Below are 22,905 nucleotides of genomic sequence, written 5' to 3'. Positions count from 1 at the left end.
TATTAGGGTTTTAGCTTATCAATAAAGGTTTCCAACATTCAGCACAAAAAGTCAAACTACTAATATCTCCAGACGGCCATTTGTCTTTTATTCAGGCAAGCAGAAGTGGTTGAGATCACTTGGATGACCTGATTTGCCATAATAAGTCCCTCCTTTGCTTTGACTAGAATGGCTACATGTATCACAACTCCCTGAGACATAATTGGTGGGAGAAGTGCTGCAGACTGCTTCATCTGACATGTCTAGATTTATGGCTGAATGCTGCTCACCCTGTGGGCCAATTGTAGGTTGCTTTGATGAATGAGAATAGGTGATCTTAGGTGATTTTGTAGCAATGCAGTCCCAAAAGGACTTGGAGAGGGAGGTATGTCTGAAGCAAAATGTAAACAACTAAGGTGATTAGAAGACGGACAGGTTTTTTTTTTCTTGAGTCAGAAAACGCATTATAATATCAGACAAAGATAACGTGAGAAATAAAAATGTAGTTAAAAAATTGTTTCGTTGAAGAAAGCAAGCTAAACAAACTGGCCCTATGTGGGAAAGCAATCTCCCTACTTGTTGGGTCATAATTAGCTGTGATTAATGAAATTACCTGGAAAGCTGTGCTCCTGACGTCACACGCCACACCTAGACCAGATTACTGCCAGACCTGCAAGGTAAAAATAAATGCATCACTTGTAATTTTATGGTAAAAATTTGAGCAACCTCAACTGCTGGTTAGCATGATTTTTTTAAAACAGGGTGTACCACAAAAGACAAAAACATATAACTCATAATTTTACAGTGGAATGTTTGGGAACCTCAGCTGCCGGTGTCTTATTGTAAAATGTTTTAGTATTGTACACTGTAAAGATTGAATGTGTGTTAGCGGGAATTTTTTAGAGGAATTTCAGCAACCTAGGCTGACGATTTTTAAATTTTATTTCATTTAATTTTTTACAGTGTAAAGACATTCAAGAGCAAAATAACCCAGAAAAAAGAACAAAAGGTCACTCTGTTATGGTTGTGGTCAGAGTTCAAAGACAAAGAGAAAAAGCAAAAGTTGAATAATAGAGTTCCAAAGCCACAGCATCTGCTGAACAAAAAAGACTCACGGTCTCACATTTCAACACATTCTCACACCCGAAGTAGCTAAAACTGACGAAGGATGACCAAGCGTTTGTTTCTGACGCGCTGTGCCAGAGCGTCGCTTTCTGAGGCCCGCGGTAAAACGGACATTTTACCGTATTGTGACCTTTACCCTCTTGCTATTTCACCTGCCCATCACCCCCATCCTAACCTCAACCCACTTGCACATGCAAAACTTTGTTTCTAGTTGTGTTGCTCCTCTTCAACACGGTTAACGAGAAGTTTAGAACGAGAAACTGGGTTAAGGTTAGGATGGGGGTGAGGGGAAGGGGTAGGTAAAATTGCTAGAGGTTAGAGGTAAAACTTTGTTGAAATGCCCGTTTTACCGCGGGTCGCTCTGGCACAGAGCGTCGCCTTCCGACGTGTTGGGAGCCCCCAAAAGTTGGTCACCCTTCGTCAGTTTTAGCCGCTTTGGGTGTGATAGCAAAGTCTTAACAATATTAAGAAATGATAAAATTGTTCAAGCACATTTTAATATGCTTTGATTCAATAGATAACAGTAATAGTAGGCTCCAGTACAGAACAAAGTCATTAACAAAACCAAACAGAGCATAATGTGCTTGACAGTTTGTATTACTTTTCTGAACACATTGTTTCTTGTAAACACTGATAAATCAATCATTCCTTTCAATAAACGTTCGACACATAAAAAATAAACTGAGCAAAATGTACTTAAATGTGTATATTACTGTTTATACTAGATTATTTACTGTAAAAGCTGTGATTAATCAACCAGTCCTATCTTTAATGAACTTTTGACACTTGAAAATAAAACAGTGAGCTGAGCAAAATGTTCTTAAAAGTGTTACTTTTTCTGTACTAATTATTTCCTGTCTTAATATCAGTAAACTTTTCACTCATGAAAAAAAATGTGAGCAAAATGTAGGCTATAAACAAGTAATAAATGAAGTTTTAACCCCTTAGAGTAGAGAGGTCCTGGCGACCCACTGAGAGGCTTTGGCACCCCCTTGTGGGGGTCGGGACCCCCAGGTTAGGAACCACTGATCTAGAAGACGTTTTGTATCTCATCCATGAAGCTTCTTCAGTTCTAAAACTTGGGTTGGGAGTAGGAGGCCTACTGCTGTTGGTCAGAAACATGGTATATCCGATCTCTACTTCAGAAAAAACTAAATAGCAGCTACGCAAAAGAATGGCTCAGCACAGAGGAGCCAACCCGTTAGGTCAAGACTCAGCAGTCCACCTACAATTCAAGGACAAAGGTCACTGAAGACAATAATGTACACACTTTGGACAGGGAAGACAGATGGTTGGGGGGGTGGGGATAAGCCATCTATGTGAAACGTGAAAAAACAATTCTGAACTGAGGGGGTTGCTGTAGGTTCATCGTTTCAACAGCACAATCTTGACTCATCTCCCCAGGCACTTAAAACAAAACTCACACCTTGGGAGTGCGACCAAAACAGTGCAAATGTGGGCTTTGCTGGAGACCCGTTAGGATCGTTAGTACCAGTGACACAAACAGGGACTTGCATAGATGGAGGGCCAGGAACCTATGGTGTCCTTGATGGCTTCATCAGCAATAACAAAGGCCTCACCAGTGACCTCTATAGCTTTATCAGCATGTTTGTTTCTGACCACAACCTCTAAAACTCCCAACTCAAGTTTTAGAACCAACAATGCTTCTTGGAAAAGAGGCAAAACGTCTTTAAGAAAACCAGAAAAGTCCAATTGTTTTCTATTAAACTCTCTAAATTATTATGACTGACCAACACACATCATGTTTACATCTGAAGCAAAAATAACATTGCATTTCAGAACATAAGTTAAATGACCCACACTTGTATAGCGCCTCTCAGAGTTAGGACTACAAGCGCTTTACACTAGTGTATCATTCATCCATTCACACACTGGTGGTGATGAGCTACGATGTTACAAGTTCTACCAACAGTCAAGCATGGTGGTGGCAGTATGTTGATCTGGGGCTGCTTTACTGCTAAAGGACCAGGAGATTTTCAGGTCTTTTTTTTCTCTTAAGTTCTTTGTTGGAGCGATTAATTCAGCTCTCTAGCAGGAAATTCTGAAGAACATTCCCTTGACTGCATTTGTTACCAACAAAGGTGTTACGGGTTTTCCAACAACATTGCTCAGCCAAAAGTCGCTCGTGTATGCAGAAAGCTTTGTAGCAAACGACTCAGCCCCCTAGACAATCAGTGACAGGAAAGTCACTGACGTTGCTTTTTCAGACCGGGTCAGCATGCTAGGAACCACAACAAGGCAGGTACTGAAAAGTTGGGAGAAAATGAGGAACCATGCTTTTGGAAAAGTCTGTCCAATCAAACTGCACCAACCCGAGTTACTCTACATTGTGCTGTTAGACCCCCTCCCATTAGTTTTAAGGTTTAAGGAGCCACTAATTGTCTCCTTTCACACAGAGCCAGGTTGATTTGGAAAGGTTTTATCTCCTTAATAAATAAAATCATCACTTAAAGGTGTGGATGAAAGAAAAAAAAACATTTTAAGTATGATTTCTGATTAAAATGGGAGTTTTTAATGCTGGCTAAACGGACATTCTCCTACACATATCTCCTGCATTTGCTTCTGACAGACAATCGCTGTGCCTCAATTCAGGGTCTGCATCCTTCGAAGGACCCAGCCTACTCGGCCGATGTGGGCTGCGTTCTTCGTCAGCCGAGTAGACCGGATGTTAACGGCTGTGAATTTGGACAGGCCTAGCCTTCATTAATTCCCGCCACTCCCTCGGCGAACATTCCGTTGCCTAGCAACCGTGGAACCGCTGAGCAGAAGGGAGAAGGAACTTTAAACGATGGAGCTCGAAGTTTAATTTAGCTTTTTAATCATTTCCTTGACTGTTGGAGAGCTAATTCAGAGAAAATACTTTCGACAAGCTGAGCCTGAGCAAAGATGTAATAACAGTTTTTAATACTTTCTAAGGGTCTTAATTTGACCAAAACCGATTTATCACCTTTTAAGACTTTTCAAGACCCAGCGGATACCCTGTAATATTAAACAATTCACATTTGTAAACAAAAATAAAATTAAAGAGTTTAATACAGAACTGATTTTATTTAGATATTTCTTCTATATGTCCATGTTTAATCTTTCTTAACCATTTTTTCTAGCAAGCCTGTCAAAATTCTCCCTTCTCTCCTTTGCCCTCTGCTGCTCTGCCTCCCTCTGCAGCCTCACGTCCTCCCTGATCAGCTCCAGAAGCTGGTCATCGCTGTCCTTTCTCCTTTTTCTTCCTCTTGGCTGACCATCTTCATCCTCACTCTCCTCCCAAGGAAGAGAAAAGAGGACAACGGGTTATTCCTTTCATGTTTTCGCAGAAAAAACAAAACTCAAACGACAGTTTTTAAAATATGAGATGTTATTGTACCTCCATGCCACAGCCGCCGAATGATTTGCTCCAGTGATCATGTGGTCCATCTCTGCCCTAAGCTTAATAAAGTCTGTGGTTTTCTCTTTCGTCCTTAAAATACAAACTTCTATTAAAATCGGGGGAAAACGTAGCGGGAGAAGTGCGACACCGAGCGGCCGAACATACGAGCCGAGACCGCAATACAAGCACTTTTAACATTTCAAACTAAAATAACGTTCATGTATCACAAAAAGCCCTTAACCTAACGGTTTTCAAGTTTATACTTACATTTATATGCACAATCCTCTCCGACAGCTCCCGCTTCACTGTCCGCCATTGTTTTTAAAAGTTCTGCCGTCCGGCTCACAAGGCATCTTGGGAAATGTAAACCACTGAAGGATACATCGGACCCATCCTTCATTCAGGCGAAAAGAAGGCCGGATTCGTCGGCCGCATTTGAAGGAGTCGTCGAATTGGGACAGGCCTAGTCGTGCCGCTGTGACGTAACCGGCCGACGAATCCGGCCAACGAAGGATGCAGACCCTGAATTGAGACACAGCCAATGAAACTATGGGAAAGAAAAATCCCGACAGATCTACGTCACACTGTCACCGAGCACTGATGGACTCACCCATCTTGACTCGCGACGGGGAAGGCTGTTGTTGTTTTAGCGTCCAGGAATCAGAAGAGAACATCTAGGCTGGTAGAAGCTAACCATTAGCATTGAGCAACTCCACCACACAGCAGAACTCCTCCAGGCTTCTGTTAATTGTGAAGATAAAACATCAAGGTTACAGAGCAAATGCAGTCAGTGGTAGAGTTGTGTTGCCGCTATCCAATCAGAAGTGAGATGTCCAAACATCAGGAAATACGACTCGTTTGAAGCTTCTTTCTCCTCCGGATAACAACAGATGCATCAGAGCATTTTTCCACAAGAGTACGACTTACGAGGCCTTTATTCCTACTAAAGACCACTGCAAATTTATTAAATTGAATTTTATATTTACTGTGCAGAAATTCTTGGGGAAGAAATTATTTTTTTACAGTGCTGTAGGTTTACTTCTTCTCTTCTATTTCTTTCATATCTTTGTTAAAAGGTTAAATTTACCTCAGCAACACTAACGATCCTTCCCTTTCAAGTGCTGCCTTAAACTAACGTGGTTTCTATCTTACAGAGTTGATGAGACTGAGACTGGTTATGTCCTCAGCAAATGCTGCAAGCTTATATTAAAAAAGGTTGTAACTTTATTAGCTTTAGTTGTCTTCAAATTACTCTACAGAATACTTTTTTGTTCCTAAGTAAACATGTTAATATAATCATTAAAAAGAACAAATTTCTGCATTTTACGGAGCCTTCTGACCCGCATTCACAGTTTGCTAATAAAAACAAAGTGTAGTCAGGTATTAATTATGCATGTACTCAATTTGCATTTTATAAAACAAATTAAAACAAAAAAAAAAAAAAAAGAAAGCATTGTTAAAACTTGCTAAAACAGGTAAAAGCCACTTATTCCAGAGCTCTTTCATCATTATTTACAGGTTTGTGATCTGGGTCGAGAATAAAATTGAATGGAATAAAAAAATTGTTGTCCCACATTGGGAAGCTGGTATCAAAAAGAGTTTATAGCCCTTTAATTGTATTTAAACATGTTTCCTCCTATTCTTTATATTGCAGCACTTTGTTTCCACTTGAAATAAATGATCCATTTTACTTTTTGCCTCTTTAAGACGAAAAGTTCCTGATTAGTCTAAAAAAAGATGTGTGCAAAAAGTCTCGTCTCCAGTGAAACAGTGTCTTAGAGATGGAAAAGGTAGCATTATAATTATGTTTGTTGACAGGAAAGTAAGCTTCAGCATCAGTAATGTTTCCCTGAACTTTTTTCAGGTGTTATTTTTAGCCTGATAAGAAAAAATTGCTTTCATTACCTAATAAAATTGCTAATTTGGAGCTTCTGCTAAATGCAACCCATCCTTTGAAAGTTTGGTGATTTATGTTTTACTCTCATCTGTATTCAGAGCTGCAGAATAAAACAAACTAATAAATCAGGTATTTCTAGACTTTGCAACATCTGACCCCATATGTATTTATTTATAATTGAGCTTGCAACACAATCAACGATTAATGATTTTATTCACCCCCCTGGACCCACAGGAGGACACCAACCTTCAGGACAATTAGCCTCCAAAGGTTCCAAAAATCTACTAAAGAAATAAGGAAGTCAAAGGTTGTTGAAAAAATACAATTCTGAATGGAATTAGGTTGCATGTAAACTTCTAAAACTCCTCATATCTGCAGGAGCTTATTGCTCCAATCTATGCTCGTTTCAGTCAGAAAAAGCCACAATTGTCAGATATTTAGAAACAAACGCCACCAATAAGAACAACTTTTGGGATGTTATCACCCAATATCGGCATTAAAAAAATCGGTATTGATTTTTACTCTTTTAATGACACAACCTTTACCATACCATGCACATATTACACATCAAACTCTTCAGCTACTTCTCCTCTCACTCGAAATGTCAAAATATGACAGAACTGAGGTCTCGTTTGTGAGATATTTTGGTTTGTTTGGCACAACTGGCCTAACTTAAATTGAAGTAGTTGTATTTTGCACAGAATAAGTTTGGGTTTGCATGAGAGGAGATATGAAATGTTTGTCACTTAAAATTATTTAGTTCTTCATTTTATTATTGGGGAGGAGGGATAAATTGGTTTAGGTTTGTATAGGTGAAAATAAAGAATTAAGACTATGTCGGTATGTCAGATATTGATAAAAATCAGATGTCGAACATATCTATTTCATATAAAATTCTAATCTAGAATCTTTCCACAGGTTCCATTGCTACCTTTTGTCCCCATCATCCACACGTTTGTCAACGTCTACCTGATGATGCAGCTCGATGAAGGAACCTGGTTTCGCTGGAATCTCGATGATTCTAAGCAACGTGGGTCAGACATCTGTCTTCATTTATTTGTAGTTCATTTTTTTTGCCATATCAATCAATGGAAGACGAGGATGATTTCCTGTGGGGGAAACCGCAGTACCCAGAGGAAACCCACGAATGAATGGGGAGAACATGCAACTCCACGCAGAAGGGCCACAGCCGGGATTCAAAACTGCAACTTTCTTGCTGCGAGGCAACAGTGTTAACAATTGCCCCACCATGCAGCCTAATTTTGCCTATAATTCAGTTGTTTTGCATGTTTGGAGGAAGATTCAGCAAAGCAGATGGATTATTCTTGACGTGTGGTTGACTGTTCGGCCTGTGGGAGGCTTGATAAAAAGCTTCATTGGGATTTCCTCTGTAAACGCCCGCGAAATACGAAAGAGGTCATAGGAAGCGACTCGGACTCTTTGAAGAAAGCCTCCACTGCTGCAGCAACGGACAGTTTGTGAGGCTGATTTAGTTCACGGTAAGTCCTTGTGACCAAGTATTTGTTGATTAAAAAAAGACGTTTTTAAAATTTTCATCTTCGTGTATTTTTAAACCCACAGTCATCTAGTTTTTGCGTTCAGATTCAGGTGTCTCAGTCCATGATCATTATAATTATAAACAATAAGGACACAGATTAATGAAGACTTACCCAGATTTGCAGTTGCAGTGAGGATTTTTCTGTTTTCTTTGGCCATCACCCACAGATGATGTAAACAACGCTGTGGCTCTGCTCGTCAGAGCTAACTGCTGCTATTAGCAAGACCACGGCTTTCTGTTTTCAGAAGAGATCGATTCAACTTTCCTTAAAACAAAATAATCGTAGGCCTCCAGACATTTGAAAGCCTTTCATTTTTCATGAGTGAAAGCTCCAGGGCTTTCTGTTGAAAAAGAATAATGTCTTCCCAGCAGATTTTTGAAAAACACACAGGTGAATCGGACTGACGTTTTCCCTCATCCCAGAGCTTTTAATAACTTTAATTTTCTCTTCAATACTGATTTTAAGCTTCTCTCTAAATCTCCTCTCGTCTTTAGACGTTGAAGTGTTTATATATTGGAGATTTTGTCCGTAAATTCTCATAAAAGTTTACGTCTCGTATTGATAGCAGGTTTGTTTTGCCACCCAGCCACTCACGCATGCGCACACTGATGAAGAAAGAGGTCAACAAAGATCCTCCTATAAGATACGCATTGATATTGATGAAGAATTAAACCATAAAAGTGAAGATCTTTCTACTAAGCATTGTCCGCTTAGTAATACATTACTTAATATTAATCAGTTGTTAATACTTTAATAGCTTATTAATGCTTAATAATGCAGCAAGTAACGTTAATGAAGGGACCCTTATTGTAAAGTGTTACCAAGAGTAAATGTGAGTGATGGAAGATACGTGATGTTAGATGTATTTTCTCTTCTTTATGAGGGGAAGACCATGCATTTGTTGGTATTGATTAATCACAAATAAAGAATTAGACCGTATCAGTATATCAGGTGTTAGTAAAACACACATTTTTACTGTTGGTTCTTAAATGTGAGTTGTGCCTCTTTGAGAATGCAGGACACAACTATTTACTCACATTATACCAGACACCACTCATCTCTAGGCACAGGGCATTCCCTGCTCTTTGTAAGTGATCTAAACGCTCTCCCAAACAACTGACTCCTTTCCCGCGCTGCATTCAACGACATCTGCCATCGTAGAAGCAGTTTGCACAGGGAGAACCTTTCCTGACTGCTTGGGTCTCGTGGGTCAGACTCTGACAACGTTCCATTTGAGTGTGCACGTTTCATCCTCACAAGTTTAACATCGACATTCCCTTTAAGGAATTCACAGTCACGAGAGCGAAGAAGAACAGCGAGATGACGAACAATACAGACTGCACACTTCAAGCTTGCATATGGAATATTTTTCAGGGACTCTGCTGCATACTGTAATACTATATGACATGTATGGCACTTGCACCAACAGGGGTGCAGCCAATAACATGAACACCTGTAAAATTCAATGTTTCACAGAGCAGGTTATTGCTCCCGAGTGAGCTCCTGCATGGGTTATCTTTGATGTGTTTTTGAAGCATTGTCTCCGCTGCAGAAACACGAGTTCTAACATCCTGATTGGTCAAAACCCAACAGTTAAGGATGCAAACTTGACTAACTGGCAAATGTGTGAAAATCTGAGGTAGCTGTAGACCCCCCCCCCCCCCTCACACACACACACAAATGGTTTAATAAATTCATAAAAGACACAAGAATACTGTGAAGCAGCTGAAAAACAAGCTCCTCAAAACAATTTCTGACAGAGTCGAGATCTGAAAAGAATGAATGACAGAAATATACAAAAGAAACCATATTCCTTCTGAAAACAATATTAAAATCAATAAAAGTAGACCTAGAGAACAATACAAACAATACGAAAAGTCCCCAAAGAATTGAATCTGCACCTTTGTGAAACGACTTCAATAAAAGCTACATTGTGATCTTCCCAAACTGCCATTCATGCTACAGTTGCTGCTAAGAAGCTTACACAAACGCCCGTCTATAAAGACTCATAATCTGGCGTAAGCAGAACAAAGTGCAGAGGCATAAGAAATGGAAATTAAAATATTACAGTCTGATGAGTTGTCTTTCATCCCCCTTGCATCATGTTGTGTGACTCACTTGAGCTGATTTCTTCTGTGTAGTCATGCACCAGCGTTTCACAGCGCCCCTCGCCACCAAATGGAAAATGAAAGTTTTATATTCTGCCGTGTGGGGCGCAAAGTAGATTGCTTCCTTTGTCATCTGAAAGATTTCAGGGTTTTTCCTGCAGTCGGGGGCAATATCCTACTGCACAGACACACAAACAAACACATGATCCATCAGTGATGGCACTTTTCGGTTTAAAGCCTGAACCTTCTCCCGTCGCTGCATTGTTCATGTTTACACGGCACATGATGTCATTAATTGCAATGCTGAAGGAAAAGGAGGAATCTATGCTCATTTAAGTTAGAAAAGCTATACATGTCTCTAAGAAACTAACAACTTTTTATCAGAGATGTTGGATAATGTCACCCAATTTTTGCATTAAAATGAATCGCTGGAAACCGTATGTACCGGTTTTTAGTCTTTAACACATTAAACTCTTCAGTTCTCACTCAAAACACCTAAATATGACAGATCTGAGGTAAAGGTTTCAAAAATTTGAAAGGGTAGAATGCCTTCTCCAGGTCAGGGATGAGGTTCTGCCTCAAGTGGAGGAGTTTAAGTATTTTGAGATCCTGTTCCCGAGTGAGGGAACGCTGGAGCATGAGATCAATAGGTGTATTGGTGCTGTTTCTGTAGTGATGCGGGCGTTATACCGGTCTGTCATAGTGAAGAGAGGTGAGCCCTTGTTTTACCGCTCGATCTCCATTCCTACCCTCAGCTATGGTCACAAGCTTTGGGTAGTGACCGAAAGAATGGGATAGCGGACATAAGCAGCCAAAATGTTTTCCCTGCAGGGTTGCTGGGCTCTCCCTTAGAGATAAGGTGAAAAGCTATGACATCTGGGAGGGAATTGGAGTAGATCCGCTGCTCCTCCAAATCGAGAGGAGCCAGTGGAAATGGCTCAGGCATCTGGTTAGGATGTCTCCTGGACGCCTCCCTGGTGAGGTTTTTGGGCACGTCCAACCTGGAGGAGACCTAAAGGAAGACCCAGGACACACGCAATTCGATTCAATTCAATTCAAGTTTATATATAGCGCCAAATCATGACAAGAGTTGTCTCAAGGCACTTCTCATAGTAAACATTTCAATACATACACACTCGAGGGAATATGTCTCTCAGCTGGCCAGGAAACTCCTTACGGTTCCCCAGAAAAGCTGGCCCAAGTGGCTGTGGAAAGGCAAGTCTGGGCCTCCATGCTTCTGCTGCCCCTGCAACCCCTCTCTGGATAAGCGGAAGAGAATGGATGGATGGCCTAACTAACACCAATCCATCATCAAAAGGATTCAGCTGAGGTGGATTGAGAAAAGTCTGGGCTCATCTCATAGCAGATGGGTAACCCGGAACTCCCCCTTTGTCACCAGGGAATGCCTTGGACTCTCCTTTGAGCTGGAAAGTGGATGTCTAGGCTTCCACCTGATCTTAGCCAAATGGTGGAAATCCATCCTGCATATGTAGACATATAGTCTGGCCATGACCCATAGACAAAATCCAGTCTTGGTGTGGAATCTATGGTCATCTTTCAAACTGTCTCCACACGCAATTGAACAGCGCTAGACGTATTCATTTATATGGAAATCAGTCAACAGGGCAGCGTGGTCCTAACTCTTAAAGAAGAAGCAAAAACATAATTTTCCATAATAAAGTACTTAAGTTGCTCTATCTGCTCACGTCTCAAAGAAAAGCCCAAATCTAAATCGTCCAAAGTTGATGCCAAAGCCTTTTCAAACGAGCACCGTTCTTGAGTCGACGCCATCTTTATAGCTTTTGTCCATTGGAGCTTGACTGTGATTGGACAGACCTAAAATAGATAGGGCCAATGGTAGACCTGCTGAGGCTACAATAGTGACTAGACCGACCCGCAGAGCTAAATCTTTAGTTACTTCTACGGTTGGTCGACATTTCTAGGCTACAGAAAGGATGCAAAAAGATCAGATCAGTAGTCAGACGGCACATCCAGTGGCTTGACAAGACTGATTTATTGTCATTTGTAGTAAGGAAAGAAATATGCAGAGACCGGTACAGTGCATCAGACATCAATATCTACTCAGAGTACAAATGCAGACAATTCATCGTGGTTGTGCCCAAACGACGACAATGGGTCAGATCAAGAGTGATTAAAGGTTCTGATTCAGATGCACAGTCTTGTTGCATATAATATACGTTGAAGGACGCTTGCAAAGTGATTCAAAAGGTGGAAAAATGCTTTAAAAAATAAAACCTAAAGGAAAGAAATGACACGTTCACGATACTTTTCACTAAACACAGAAGGATGGTCTTGAATATAAATGAGTTTTCTTCAGCTGAAGGGGGAGCAGATCAAAAGCTGCCATATGCTTCATAACATACCTTCAATGACAAACTGCATTAATTCAGCATCACTGTATTTGGGGAAATGAATCAAGGAATCTTTAATTTATGAAAATGTTTATTTAAATTCTTATTTTCCTCCTATTAAATTTTCTTAGATAAAACAGGCAAAGGATGCTTAAATCTGTCGAAAAGACACAAGAGTACGACAAAAAGAGACCCACGAGGGGATAACTAAACAAAAGAACATAACAAAATCGGTTATCGCAGTTATTTTCAAACTAGAACGTGTTTTGAAAATACCTGAGTTCAGCTGTCACCCGACATCAGAGCTGCATCTCGCTTCGTTTTAGTTAATCAATAACCTCCTCGCATAACAGCCCGGCGCTGCTCTTTGAGACGTTCGATAATCAAGTGTGTTGAGACAAAAGTCACAGAAGTCAGGACTAATTGAAAGAGGCACATGTCGCTCTCTGCACGAGTTTAGGCGGTTTCTGTGTTGCAGGTTTCTTTCCCAGGGGAATGCGACAGCGCCTAATGAGCACAGAGCATATAAATCACAGCATGTTAAAGTAGTCAAGCGCGTGAGTCATACCTGTTATACCGGCTTCTCCCACATGAAAGAGCACGCTGATCGTCAGCATCAACGTTTAGTAGTAGAATTTAGTTTGAAGAGTTTAGTAAAAATTTATGAGAGAAGCTGTTTAATGTGATCTACTGCAGAAGAAATTTTACCGGTACCTTGACTACTGCAGAGTCTGATCAATTAGATTGTTTTTGATTGCATAAACTTGATCATTACTGATCTTTCATAGGTGGTGGCGCTGGAATATTCATTTAAATAAGCATAAAAACATAAACATCTACAATTTGTTTGTGTGGTCTGTTGTCAGTGCTGTTTTGTAAACGGACATTGTGATAATCCTAGAAAACTTGCGATATTGGCATTAAAATGCTGTGTTTTTATTATGTAACACTCAATGGAATAAAAGAGCATAGATGTAAATACAAATTTTTTCATACACAATGGTCAGACCGGTGAAGTTTCTCATCATGAAGTTTAAAGGTGAGGTTCACTGAAAAAACATTATTTTTGAATTATTATTTCTGATTATAATGGGTCACTGACTTTTTCATGCAGGCTGAACATGAAAATAGTCTCCTACAGCTACTTCCTGCATTAGCTTCTGATGAAAATAGACGGTGAAACTTTAGTATTTGAAAAGCCTGACAGATCTGCATCACACTGTCATTTAACATTGATGGACTCATCCATCTTGACTCACGATGGAGAGGGCTGTTGTTTTAGCAACCAGGAAACCTCAAAGATCGTCTTAGCTAGCAGAAGCTAACCATTAGCATTAGCAACTCGACCACACAGCTGAACTTCTTCAGGCTTGTGTTATTTGTGGCGATAAAACATACACGTTGCAAAGCAAACAGTCAGTGGTAGAGTTGTGCTGCTGTTAAGCCGGGCGTACACTGTGCGGCTTTTTCACTTTTTTGAGCCGATTTTCCACTCGTGCGAGAATCCACGAGATCGGGGCGAGTTTTGCGTTGAGCGTCGTGTAGTGTACAGGGGGTTACGAGAGGCGATCAACACCACGTGACCAGCTACTGATCAGCAATCGTGAGTTCGCACAAACTTCTGGCGTGTTTAATATTTTGCTCGTCCCTCGTGAGGGTATCGCACTGTTGAAGCGGCGCTGCGAGCAGCTGCGACCCAAAATGTATCAGAACCGCTCACGGCGCATGCGCAATCCTGCATCAACACAGCTCCCCGCTATTTCCCTAATAACACACGCTGTTCGTTTTTGTTTCTACACGTTTTTTTACTCACAAAGATTGTCAAGAAAGCATGTTTGTCGTGTTCATGTCAAATAAAACTGATCACAAAACACAGATTTACTTTCTTTATTTCGTTTTCCTCATCCAACCCCCATAAATCCCTGTGTGTCCTCCTGCAGCACTCCCAAAGGACTACAGGCAAAAAAAAAAAAAAAAAGTCTGACGTGTTGTGTAAAAACTGCTATTTTTAGCATATTTTTAGGCTGCAGTGTGAGCAGTCAGGTTGCATCCGAGAACTGGGTCGTACAGTGTGAGCACGACTCGTGAGATCTGCTCTGGGAGGAAGTCGTACAGTTTGAGCTGAAGCTGAGTGCTACGAGTGAAAAAGTCGCACAGTGTACGCCCGGATTTAGCCAATCTGAGTAATCTGAAGCTTCTTCCTCCTCAGACACACCTGAGCTTTTTTTTCTAAAGAGTACGGCTTACAAGCCATTCATTACGAGACAACTGCAAATTTATTGATTAAACGAGTGAACCGCATCTTTAAAAGACAAATTGTGTTTTCTTTAAGGCAGGGAGTTAAATGCTAACAGGCTAACAGTCACAGCCTGATCAGTTTTATCAGTTTGAAACTTATTTGCCATTTCTATCCTACAGTAAGTAATTCATTTTAAACTTCAAATTAAGTTTCTTTACAGGACTTTAATGTTTCACAGCCATGTAATTGCATCAGATGTTTAAAATACTTTCCCAAGTTCTCTTTTCTAACCCAACAACGATTGCCCCTTCTTTCACTTCACTTTGTAAAACTCATGACTTATGTTTTGGGAACAACCAAACAGCCTTTGAATGAACTTACAAATGAAAAAAACTAAGACCATCATTAAAAATATCACAAAGGCCTTTCAGTCTCCTTTATTATTATTCTGAGCTACTACAGCAATCAATTTCCCTCTGGGATTAATAAAGTATTTTTGAATTGAATTGAATTTGTGATTATGCTATTAATCAATAGAGGGACACCTTGTTATGCCAACCTGAGCTATAGTAACCATTATTTTTACGTTTTGCTGGACAGAATGACTGATGACTTCACCTCCAACGTACACGAAACCTTGAAATGACACAAGAAAACTACGTACTCATCCATTATTCAAACCTTAATTGTTTTAAATAAACATTCAAGTAATGTGGTTGAAAGTGGAATTACGCCTGCCATCAAAAAGCCTGCTAACAACGAGCTAACACCAACACTAACCAAGTGATCTTAAATAAACCACAAATTTTAAAGAAAAAAAGTATTACTTACAAGTTACAGTAAGTAGCAACAAAGCCAAGTCACCATCAGCCTGTGATTTCATATCCTCCTTTAGCCTTCTCAAATGAATGTAGGTCATGTTCATTTTCACTCGTTTTAGATTTTTGATTCACCTCTAAAGACCATAATTATCTGACTTTTACTTCCAGGCTCCGCCATGATGCCAGCAAAAAGGCAAACTTTTTTTCTTCTTCTTGTGTGTTTTAGTGATGGCCGGCAACTGAAAAAGCTAATTGCTAGCCTTTTATTAGCTACCAGCACAGAAAAGAGTAAACAGCCATTAAGCAGGTAGAGTGCCCCCTAGGGCACCTACCCACGCCGCAAATTTGTTAAATACTGTTTCTGGTCAGCAGAGTGCTGTCCCATGTGAAGTTGGTAAAGTTTCTACCAACACAATCACTGAACCCCACTTTTACAAGAATTGTTTGAAGTGTAAAAATGTGCTTAGTGTAGCTTTAAAATATGATTTTTCCAACCAGTTTGACACCTTGTGTACGACAGTTTATTTAGACGCACGGACAACAATGAAAACAAACAAATACAGATCAGCAGTGATCAACTCCCTGCATCTTTTGATGTTATAAGCCTATTCATAACAAAAAAAATCTATTTTGCTACCACGTGTTTACAATTCTACATGATTTTTCCTCGAATCATTTGTTGTATTCTGATAAATGATGGGCTGGATGTGATGCTTTCCCCTGCCTCCGTTGCTGCTCGGGTTTTTTCTGATGATGGGCCAAATGCAGCCATGCCTATAAATGGCTTCTGGCTAGTGGTGGATGGACTCGGCAGGGATTTTGATTTTTATCATCTAGATGCTGGTGAGGTTGGATGCTTCCCAAATGGACCCATCTGAAGTAAATGGGGTTACACGGTGTCTAAGGTTACAGATGGTAGTTGAAAGCACACAATTTTAAGAAGCTTTATTTTTCAACCCCTTCAAAAAAAGGCTTGAAAACAAAAAAGACGCAGGTTTGGCTGGTGTGCAAGGCTGACACTTCAAGATGAAGGTGATTGTTAACACTGGGTTTGAGGTTGGAATCCATTCTCAATCCTGGTCTCTGTGGAGCCAATCATCCTCTAATAACAGTAATCTATCTCCTCGTTGGCCAGGACAATAGCTGTTCTGCAGGGGATGTAGACCTGAGGAAGAAAGAGACACAGAGAATGACAGAACAGTGAGACAATTTTAGATCAATGATGTTAACAAGATCAGCAATTTGGAGATTACTGAATCTTCAGGGTACTTTTTTCTTATTTTTTTAAATGACACATTAGGAACTTGGTCAGGCACTTCTTATAACCCGCGTCAACATGTCAGGAAAAAAAGATGAGAAGAGTAAAGAAAGTCTAGAAGGTGTACTTGTACAGAAATTCACATTTAAAAAGAAAAATGGCTACTGATGGGAGAGAAACACCACGGTTTTGATCAAACTGAACTTCCAAGGTTAAGAGAGGTAAAAGTTAACATAGCCTAATGGCCTCTGGGTGGCACTGAAGTTAACAAACTAACCAAAGTTGTCTTACAATGTTTAAGGGCCCCCCTATATTATAATGCTACAGGTTTTGTTCTAAGCTTTGGGCTATTTTAAATGTGCATTCTGATGTTCTGAGTTCTGTAAACTTGCTCACTTTTTGAAAACTCACACATCTTTGACTAAAAGCTCGAGCATTCAAGTGAAAAATCCCCCAAAAGTACAATGCTGCCTGATTCGGGGGCACCCCTGTCTTTCCTGACTTTAACTTCTCTTCTCTATAATAACTTTACAATAAATAAGTATCTCAAAATATTGGCAGAGTCCACTTTAAATATGGTGTTGTGTGAAGAAACACAATCTGCCAGTGGGCATAAGCTGATCTAAAAAGAGTTCTGTGGACCAAAAAACAAATAAATAAATAAAATGTGTTAGCAGAAAGTAGAAAAGAGAGCAGAGCAGATTCTCTATGAACATACAGTAAAAAAACTTTCATTAAAGGTGTCATTTTCAAGCCGTGCAGCTAATAAAGTCTTTGATCCATTCTTTTGATATTCACAGTCTCATTTGGAGGCAAGAAGCTGTCGTCTATCATTAGTCACTTCATTTGGACGCCAAAGGAAAAGCCAAACAGGCATAAATGATCCTATATTTCCTCCACAGAAGCCCCCCCCCCCCCCAAAAAAAAAGTGGGCAGAGTTGTAAAACAGTTCAACCCCCCCATACCCTTCGAAACTCTTCCAGCCACCCCTCGGCATGGGTTGATCTGAGCTCACGGTGGATGTGTGTCTTTGGCAACAGTTTGTCATTGAGGGAGTGGAGCAGCCCGGCGCTGAAACATTACTGACACAGACTTTGGTGCCTAATTAAACAGTCACAGTGGGAGAGTCTCCGTGCAAAGGCACCACAGAGGGAAGAAAAGCCGGAATGAATCGCTGCACCTGTTTAGACAAAAGCTACCACTGCGCCTAACCTGGAGTATGTCAACAGCTTTTATTTCCACTAAATGGAGAGTGTGACGAATACCGATGAATTCCACATCAAACTGTGAACAAAGGAAAAGCAAATAGTACAAAGTGTTGGCGCAGAAATCAGTGGAATAATTTTTAATGAATATATTGCGGCGTAGACAAACTTCAGAGCTTCACCAAGTGTTAGATCTCCTATATTCTCACGAGTCATACTAAAGCAAACAAAAACAAAGACCAGTGCATTAAAGCTGAAAATGCAGTTCAGAAAGAACCTCTTGGATGCTGAAGGTCAATGCAGTGGGGCTGTGCATCTATGGTCTAGATACGCTGCCAATAATCTGATTTATTAAACATGCATGAGCAGCTAAGATCAATTCAATATGATTCAGCCCTTTATTATGATACAATGTATGCCAACAAGTTTTAATTCAACTCATTGAGATTCAGTGCAAAAACAATGACAGAGGAAATATTTGAGGAAATTAAAAGAAAATACCCCGAAATAAGGCCTAGAGTAAATTTTAAATACTTGCCAGGCAGAAGAGGTCCTCGCCCAAGTGGAGGAGTTCAAGTATTTCGGGGTCTTGTTCACAAGTGAGGGAAGGAGGGAGCGGGAGATCGACAGGTGGACTAGGGCAGCGTCTGCAGTCATGCGGAGACTGAACCGATCTGTCGTGGTTAAGAAGGAGCTGAGCCAGAAAACAAAGCTCTCAATTTACTGGCCGATCTACGTCCCAATCCTCACCTATGGTCATGAGCTTTGGGTAGTGACCGAAAGAACGAGATCGTGGATACAAGCGGCCGAAATTACTATCCTTTGCAGGGTGGCTGGGCTCAGCCTTAGGGATAGGGTAAGGAACTCAGACATCCGGGAGGGGCTTGGAGTGGAGCTGCTGCTCCTCTGCAGCAAAAGGAACCAGTTGAAGTGGTTCGGGTATCAGGTCAGGGTGCCTCCTGGACGCCTGTGTTGGGCATGTACTGCCGGCAGGAGGCCCCAGGGTCGACCCAGGATTACCTGGAAGAAACACATCTCTAGGTTGGCCAGGGAACACCTGGGTGTCCCAGCTGAGAAGCTGGCGGACTCGGCTGGGGAGAGGATTGCCTTGGAGGCCCTACTTGGGATGCTGCCCCTGCGACCCGGACCCCTGAGGAAGTAGAGGTGAGGCCAGGCTGAAGATGTGTTTAACTTTCTTTTCATAACCCTGCAGCAAATAGTCAAAAGCATTTTGTTTTCAATATTGTACATACTCAGCTAACCATGGAAGTGTTAAAAAAGCGTTTCAGTCAGTGCGAGCAAAAAATAAAGATTAGTATCTTGAAATAACTTTCTCGTTAAAAAGCAAAGCTTTATCGTTACAACGTGATACAAATCTCATTTTATCTGATAAGAATCTCGTTTTAGCGAGTTTCTCGAAATAACGCGTCTCATAACTCGTAATAATGAGAAAGCTCTAGGGTGAAACGCCGACATCTCGTGGGATGTTTGAATCGTGTCCAGATAAACAAATGAGAAGATGGAGACAGAGAGAGCTTCTTTATGCCTTTTAAGAAGCAGTATGAATAACTGCTCAATGCTAAATTACTGAATGTCTACAGACTGTTATAATTGATTGGCGCTAAAAACAAACCGTGATTATGTGAGTGGGCGGGACTTTCATCCATAAACAAAATGGCTGGATATGGAAAGGGGAGGAGATGTTTTGCTCATCTTTGTTTATGTTGATGCAGAGGTTCATATCCCTACAACGAAGCAATGCTGTAACAGATTTGATGCTTTTAGATAAAAAAGCTCAAGCTTCTATTAAATAGATTTTTTAAAGGCTTTATCAAAAATTAACACAAGTTATTACAAATCTCAGATTACATAATTGTACATAATTGTGCCATAATTGTATATTCACGCTCTCTTTTACTTAATCGTATTAGCTAAAGGGGATGATTATGTTCAAATTGGGCCTTTCAGAAAAACAAAAGGTCCATTAAAATTCAGACATCTCCCCCAAACTGAATAGATGGACCCCTCTGGAATACGTCACAGCTATGCTCCAGTTGTAACTCGGGTCCGAATGGAAAAGACACTTCGGTGTTAATGACTTCACATTCCCGGTTTAATCGTGTGGAATTTATGAGTCATCACTCCATACATCACACACACCCACTCTACATATTCAAATGATTTACTCAGACATAACTTCAGAGCTAATTCTCTTTAGTGCGGGGCAACTTTTTGTTATGGCAATTCGTCTGTTGGGATTTGCCAGAATGTGTCCGTAAAGCCTCCGCCGTGTTCCGATTAGTCATTAGGAGTAGGAGTTTACTACTTTACCCATAAAGCACATTTCATTCCAACGCTCAAAGGAAACATCTCATATCCAAGCAGTCAGATCTAGCGGCTCCTGTACAACAAAACCTTATTACCAATTTATTCCATCGCAGGTGCATAATAAAACTAGACAGGACTGAAGCGAGGTAGTTTCATTGATAAATGTTGCAGAAAGTTTGCCAGTGCACCTTGCCCTTTTATTGCCTTCTTTTGTCTCACGGATGTTCTTTTGTTGTCTCATAGCATACTCGCATGGGAGAATCAGGATTTTTGTACTCCCCTTCAACAGCCTTTGGGCTAATACTCAACCTGATCAATGCTCAAACACACTGATAAAGGATTCATGAGGTGCTGAGCTGGAATATCCACGCTCCCTCTAGACCCCAGCAGCTTGCGAGAGCAGTAGACTGACGATCTGTGCACTTCAGCTCTCCAGACATGTCTCTGTTTGGCTTCATTATTCACTTAACAAGAATCAAATGGCTGTAAGCACCTCTGTGAACTACATGTAGTCTGTAACTTAAGCAAAGGCCAGAAATCTGGTTGGGTAATAACATAATCCCAGACTTGGACAGTTAACTGAGCCTTAGAGTTGTTTAAAGGACTCTGATCATTTTTACACAACTAAGCCTGCAGCTCCAGTTTAATGGATGGCGCTCTCCTTCTTTCACAGATAAATGAATAAATACACCACAAAATAAAAATGCACAATAACGTAAAGTGCATTTTGGTGAGTTTACATAATGGTTTCCTCCTTTATGACGCAAATAAGGCTCTTTATTGGTTAACAATTATAATGACTGATTCCCATTTCACAAATAAGCGCCGGAAAGCAGAATCAGAAAATAGTTAGTTCTTGCTAAAATATGCAAAAGACCTACCTACCGTCCTATCTGTAAAATAATTTCAATACACTATTATGTTTTTATGTTATTATGCGTTATGATGTATAAAAGCAGTTTATACGTCAGTCATTGTTGAATTAAAATGCTAACATGTACTGCATTTTTTTTGTGATTCAATTCAAACTGCGACTGCTAGATGGCAGTAGATTTTATCACCTTCTAACGGAACAACAAGATCTCGCGGAAACACCGGATGTGTCTTAGAAGTCTCCGGCCAGAATGTTCCTATTACATTTTGTCTTCAAAATTGAAAATATCACCAAAAAATATCGTATCAGCTCCGCTGTATTGTGATATATCGTATTGCCAGATTTATGCCAATACACACCCCTAATATGTTATGATATGATATAATAAACATAATAATATAATTAAAAAACTATGTTCTTATTGTTCTATATTCTATATTCTCATTATTTTTAAAAGAACAATAAGCCATCTTAAAAAAGAGAATTCTGGGGTATTTTATGTTTTTCTATTTATAGCTCAGTGTCAGAATTTGATTTTCATTCAAACAACAAGAAGGAACGATACATTTTCAGTAACTGAAATAAAATGAAAGATGTTCAGATGTGTTTTCCGCTTATAAAGTTATGCACAATCAAGTCAGATGAGTATGCGTCTGTGCGTGTGTGTGTTTGGGTCTGTGTGTGTGCTAATGCTTTAGATATGTCTGTGAAAGTGCGAGGTAGGTCCTCTGTGTCCTGTCACAGTTTTACTCTGTTAGTTCACACTTCCTCATCAATGTCAAGTCTTGGATCTCAGTGATGAATCCAACGTCTTTTGATCATTTGCCACGAGCCCGCTACGTTTCCCTCACTTTCTTTTACTCTTCACTTCAGCTTAATTTCTTTTTGAGAAACTGTCGCAGGAGACAACCGCTTTGATGCACGCAAAGTTTATCAAAAGGTATCGGAGCAGCTAATCATTATTCGCGTTTTCTTAATACCACGTCTCTGACATTATAACACTCAAACAAACCTGTACATGTGACAGGCACCCAAGGAAGCCAACCAGAATTTTCTTCACTTGGGGACTTTTAGTCTCTGACTGTTCAAAAGTTTCCGTCTTGTTAAATAAATGAACAGAAATCGTAGCAGTTCTTGATGTACAAAAAGCTCATGAAAGCCCCCCGACCAAGAGGAGATCAGCCTGTCTGTTCACTCCTATAAAGGATTTTTATCCACATCAGCAGAAAACTACGTTTCACTCAACTCACGAGTCAAATTAGACAATACACTAAAAATACATTAAAACAGTTAATAAAAACCTGTTGAAAATAGGACAAAAAAGTTTTTGCAGGTGAGGAAAAAATAAAAGATGATGCTTAAATAACAATCTGAACTGTATAATTTATCACTTGTGTCTCACGGAGTGTTCTTGCTTCTACCATTAAAGTAGGAACATGTCAGATGAGTTTTTCTTCTAAGTGCCTAAAATCCTCTTTACATGCCAGTCCATTAAGTTGTCACATGACTTCTTTAAGTCCACATCAAAGTTTTATGAGGTCCATGTTGTTATCTGACAAACATCCAACTCTTTGTTTCTGAGCAAATATATATGATGCTTTACATTGTTTTATTTGATTGGTGTAAAATAATTGACCAGAAAAAAATATCGGTAATACTTTAGGGAACACAAATTAATTAGATGCCAATTAATATGCATATTAGTGGACTACTAAGTCTGTACTAGTCATTATTAAGCACTTATTAACTGCTTAT

The 22,905-nt window shown here is 40.1% G+C and overlaps 1 protein-coding gene across 1 annotated transcript in view; it reads right to left on the bottom strand.

Annotated features, from left to right (window-relative positions):
• Nucleotides 1-15,989: 15,989 nt before the first annotated feature.
• gbe1b (glucan (1,4-alpha-), branching enzyme 1b) overlaps nucleotides 15,990-22,905 on the bottom strand; it is a 146,851-nt gene continuing 139,935 nt past the window's right edge. Inside the window, exon 16 of the mRNA XM_015951338.3 lies at nucleotides 15,990-16,650. Coding sequence (XP_015806824.1) covers nucleotides 16,588-16,650 — 63 coding nt within the window. The 3' untranslated portion in view covers nucleotides 15,990-16,587. The remainder of the gene's footprint in view (nucleotides 16,651-22,905) is intronic.

The sequence above is a fragment of the Nothobranchius furzeri genome, chromosome 13, assembly GCF_043380555.1.
Source record: "Nothobranchius furzeri strain GRZ-AD chromosome 13, NfurGRZ-RIMD1, whole genome shotgun sequence".
NCBI lineage: Eukaryota > Metazoa > Chordata > Actinopteri > Cyprinodontiformes > Nothobranchiidae > Nothobranchius > Nothobranchius furzeri.
This window is presented reverse-complemented; position numbering and strand designations above follow the sequence as displayed.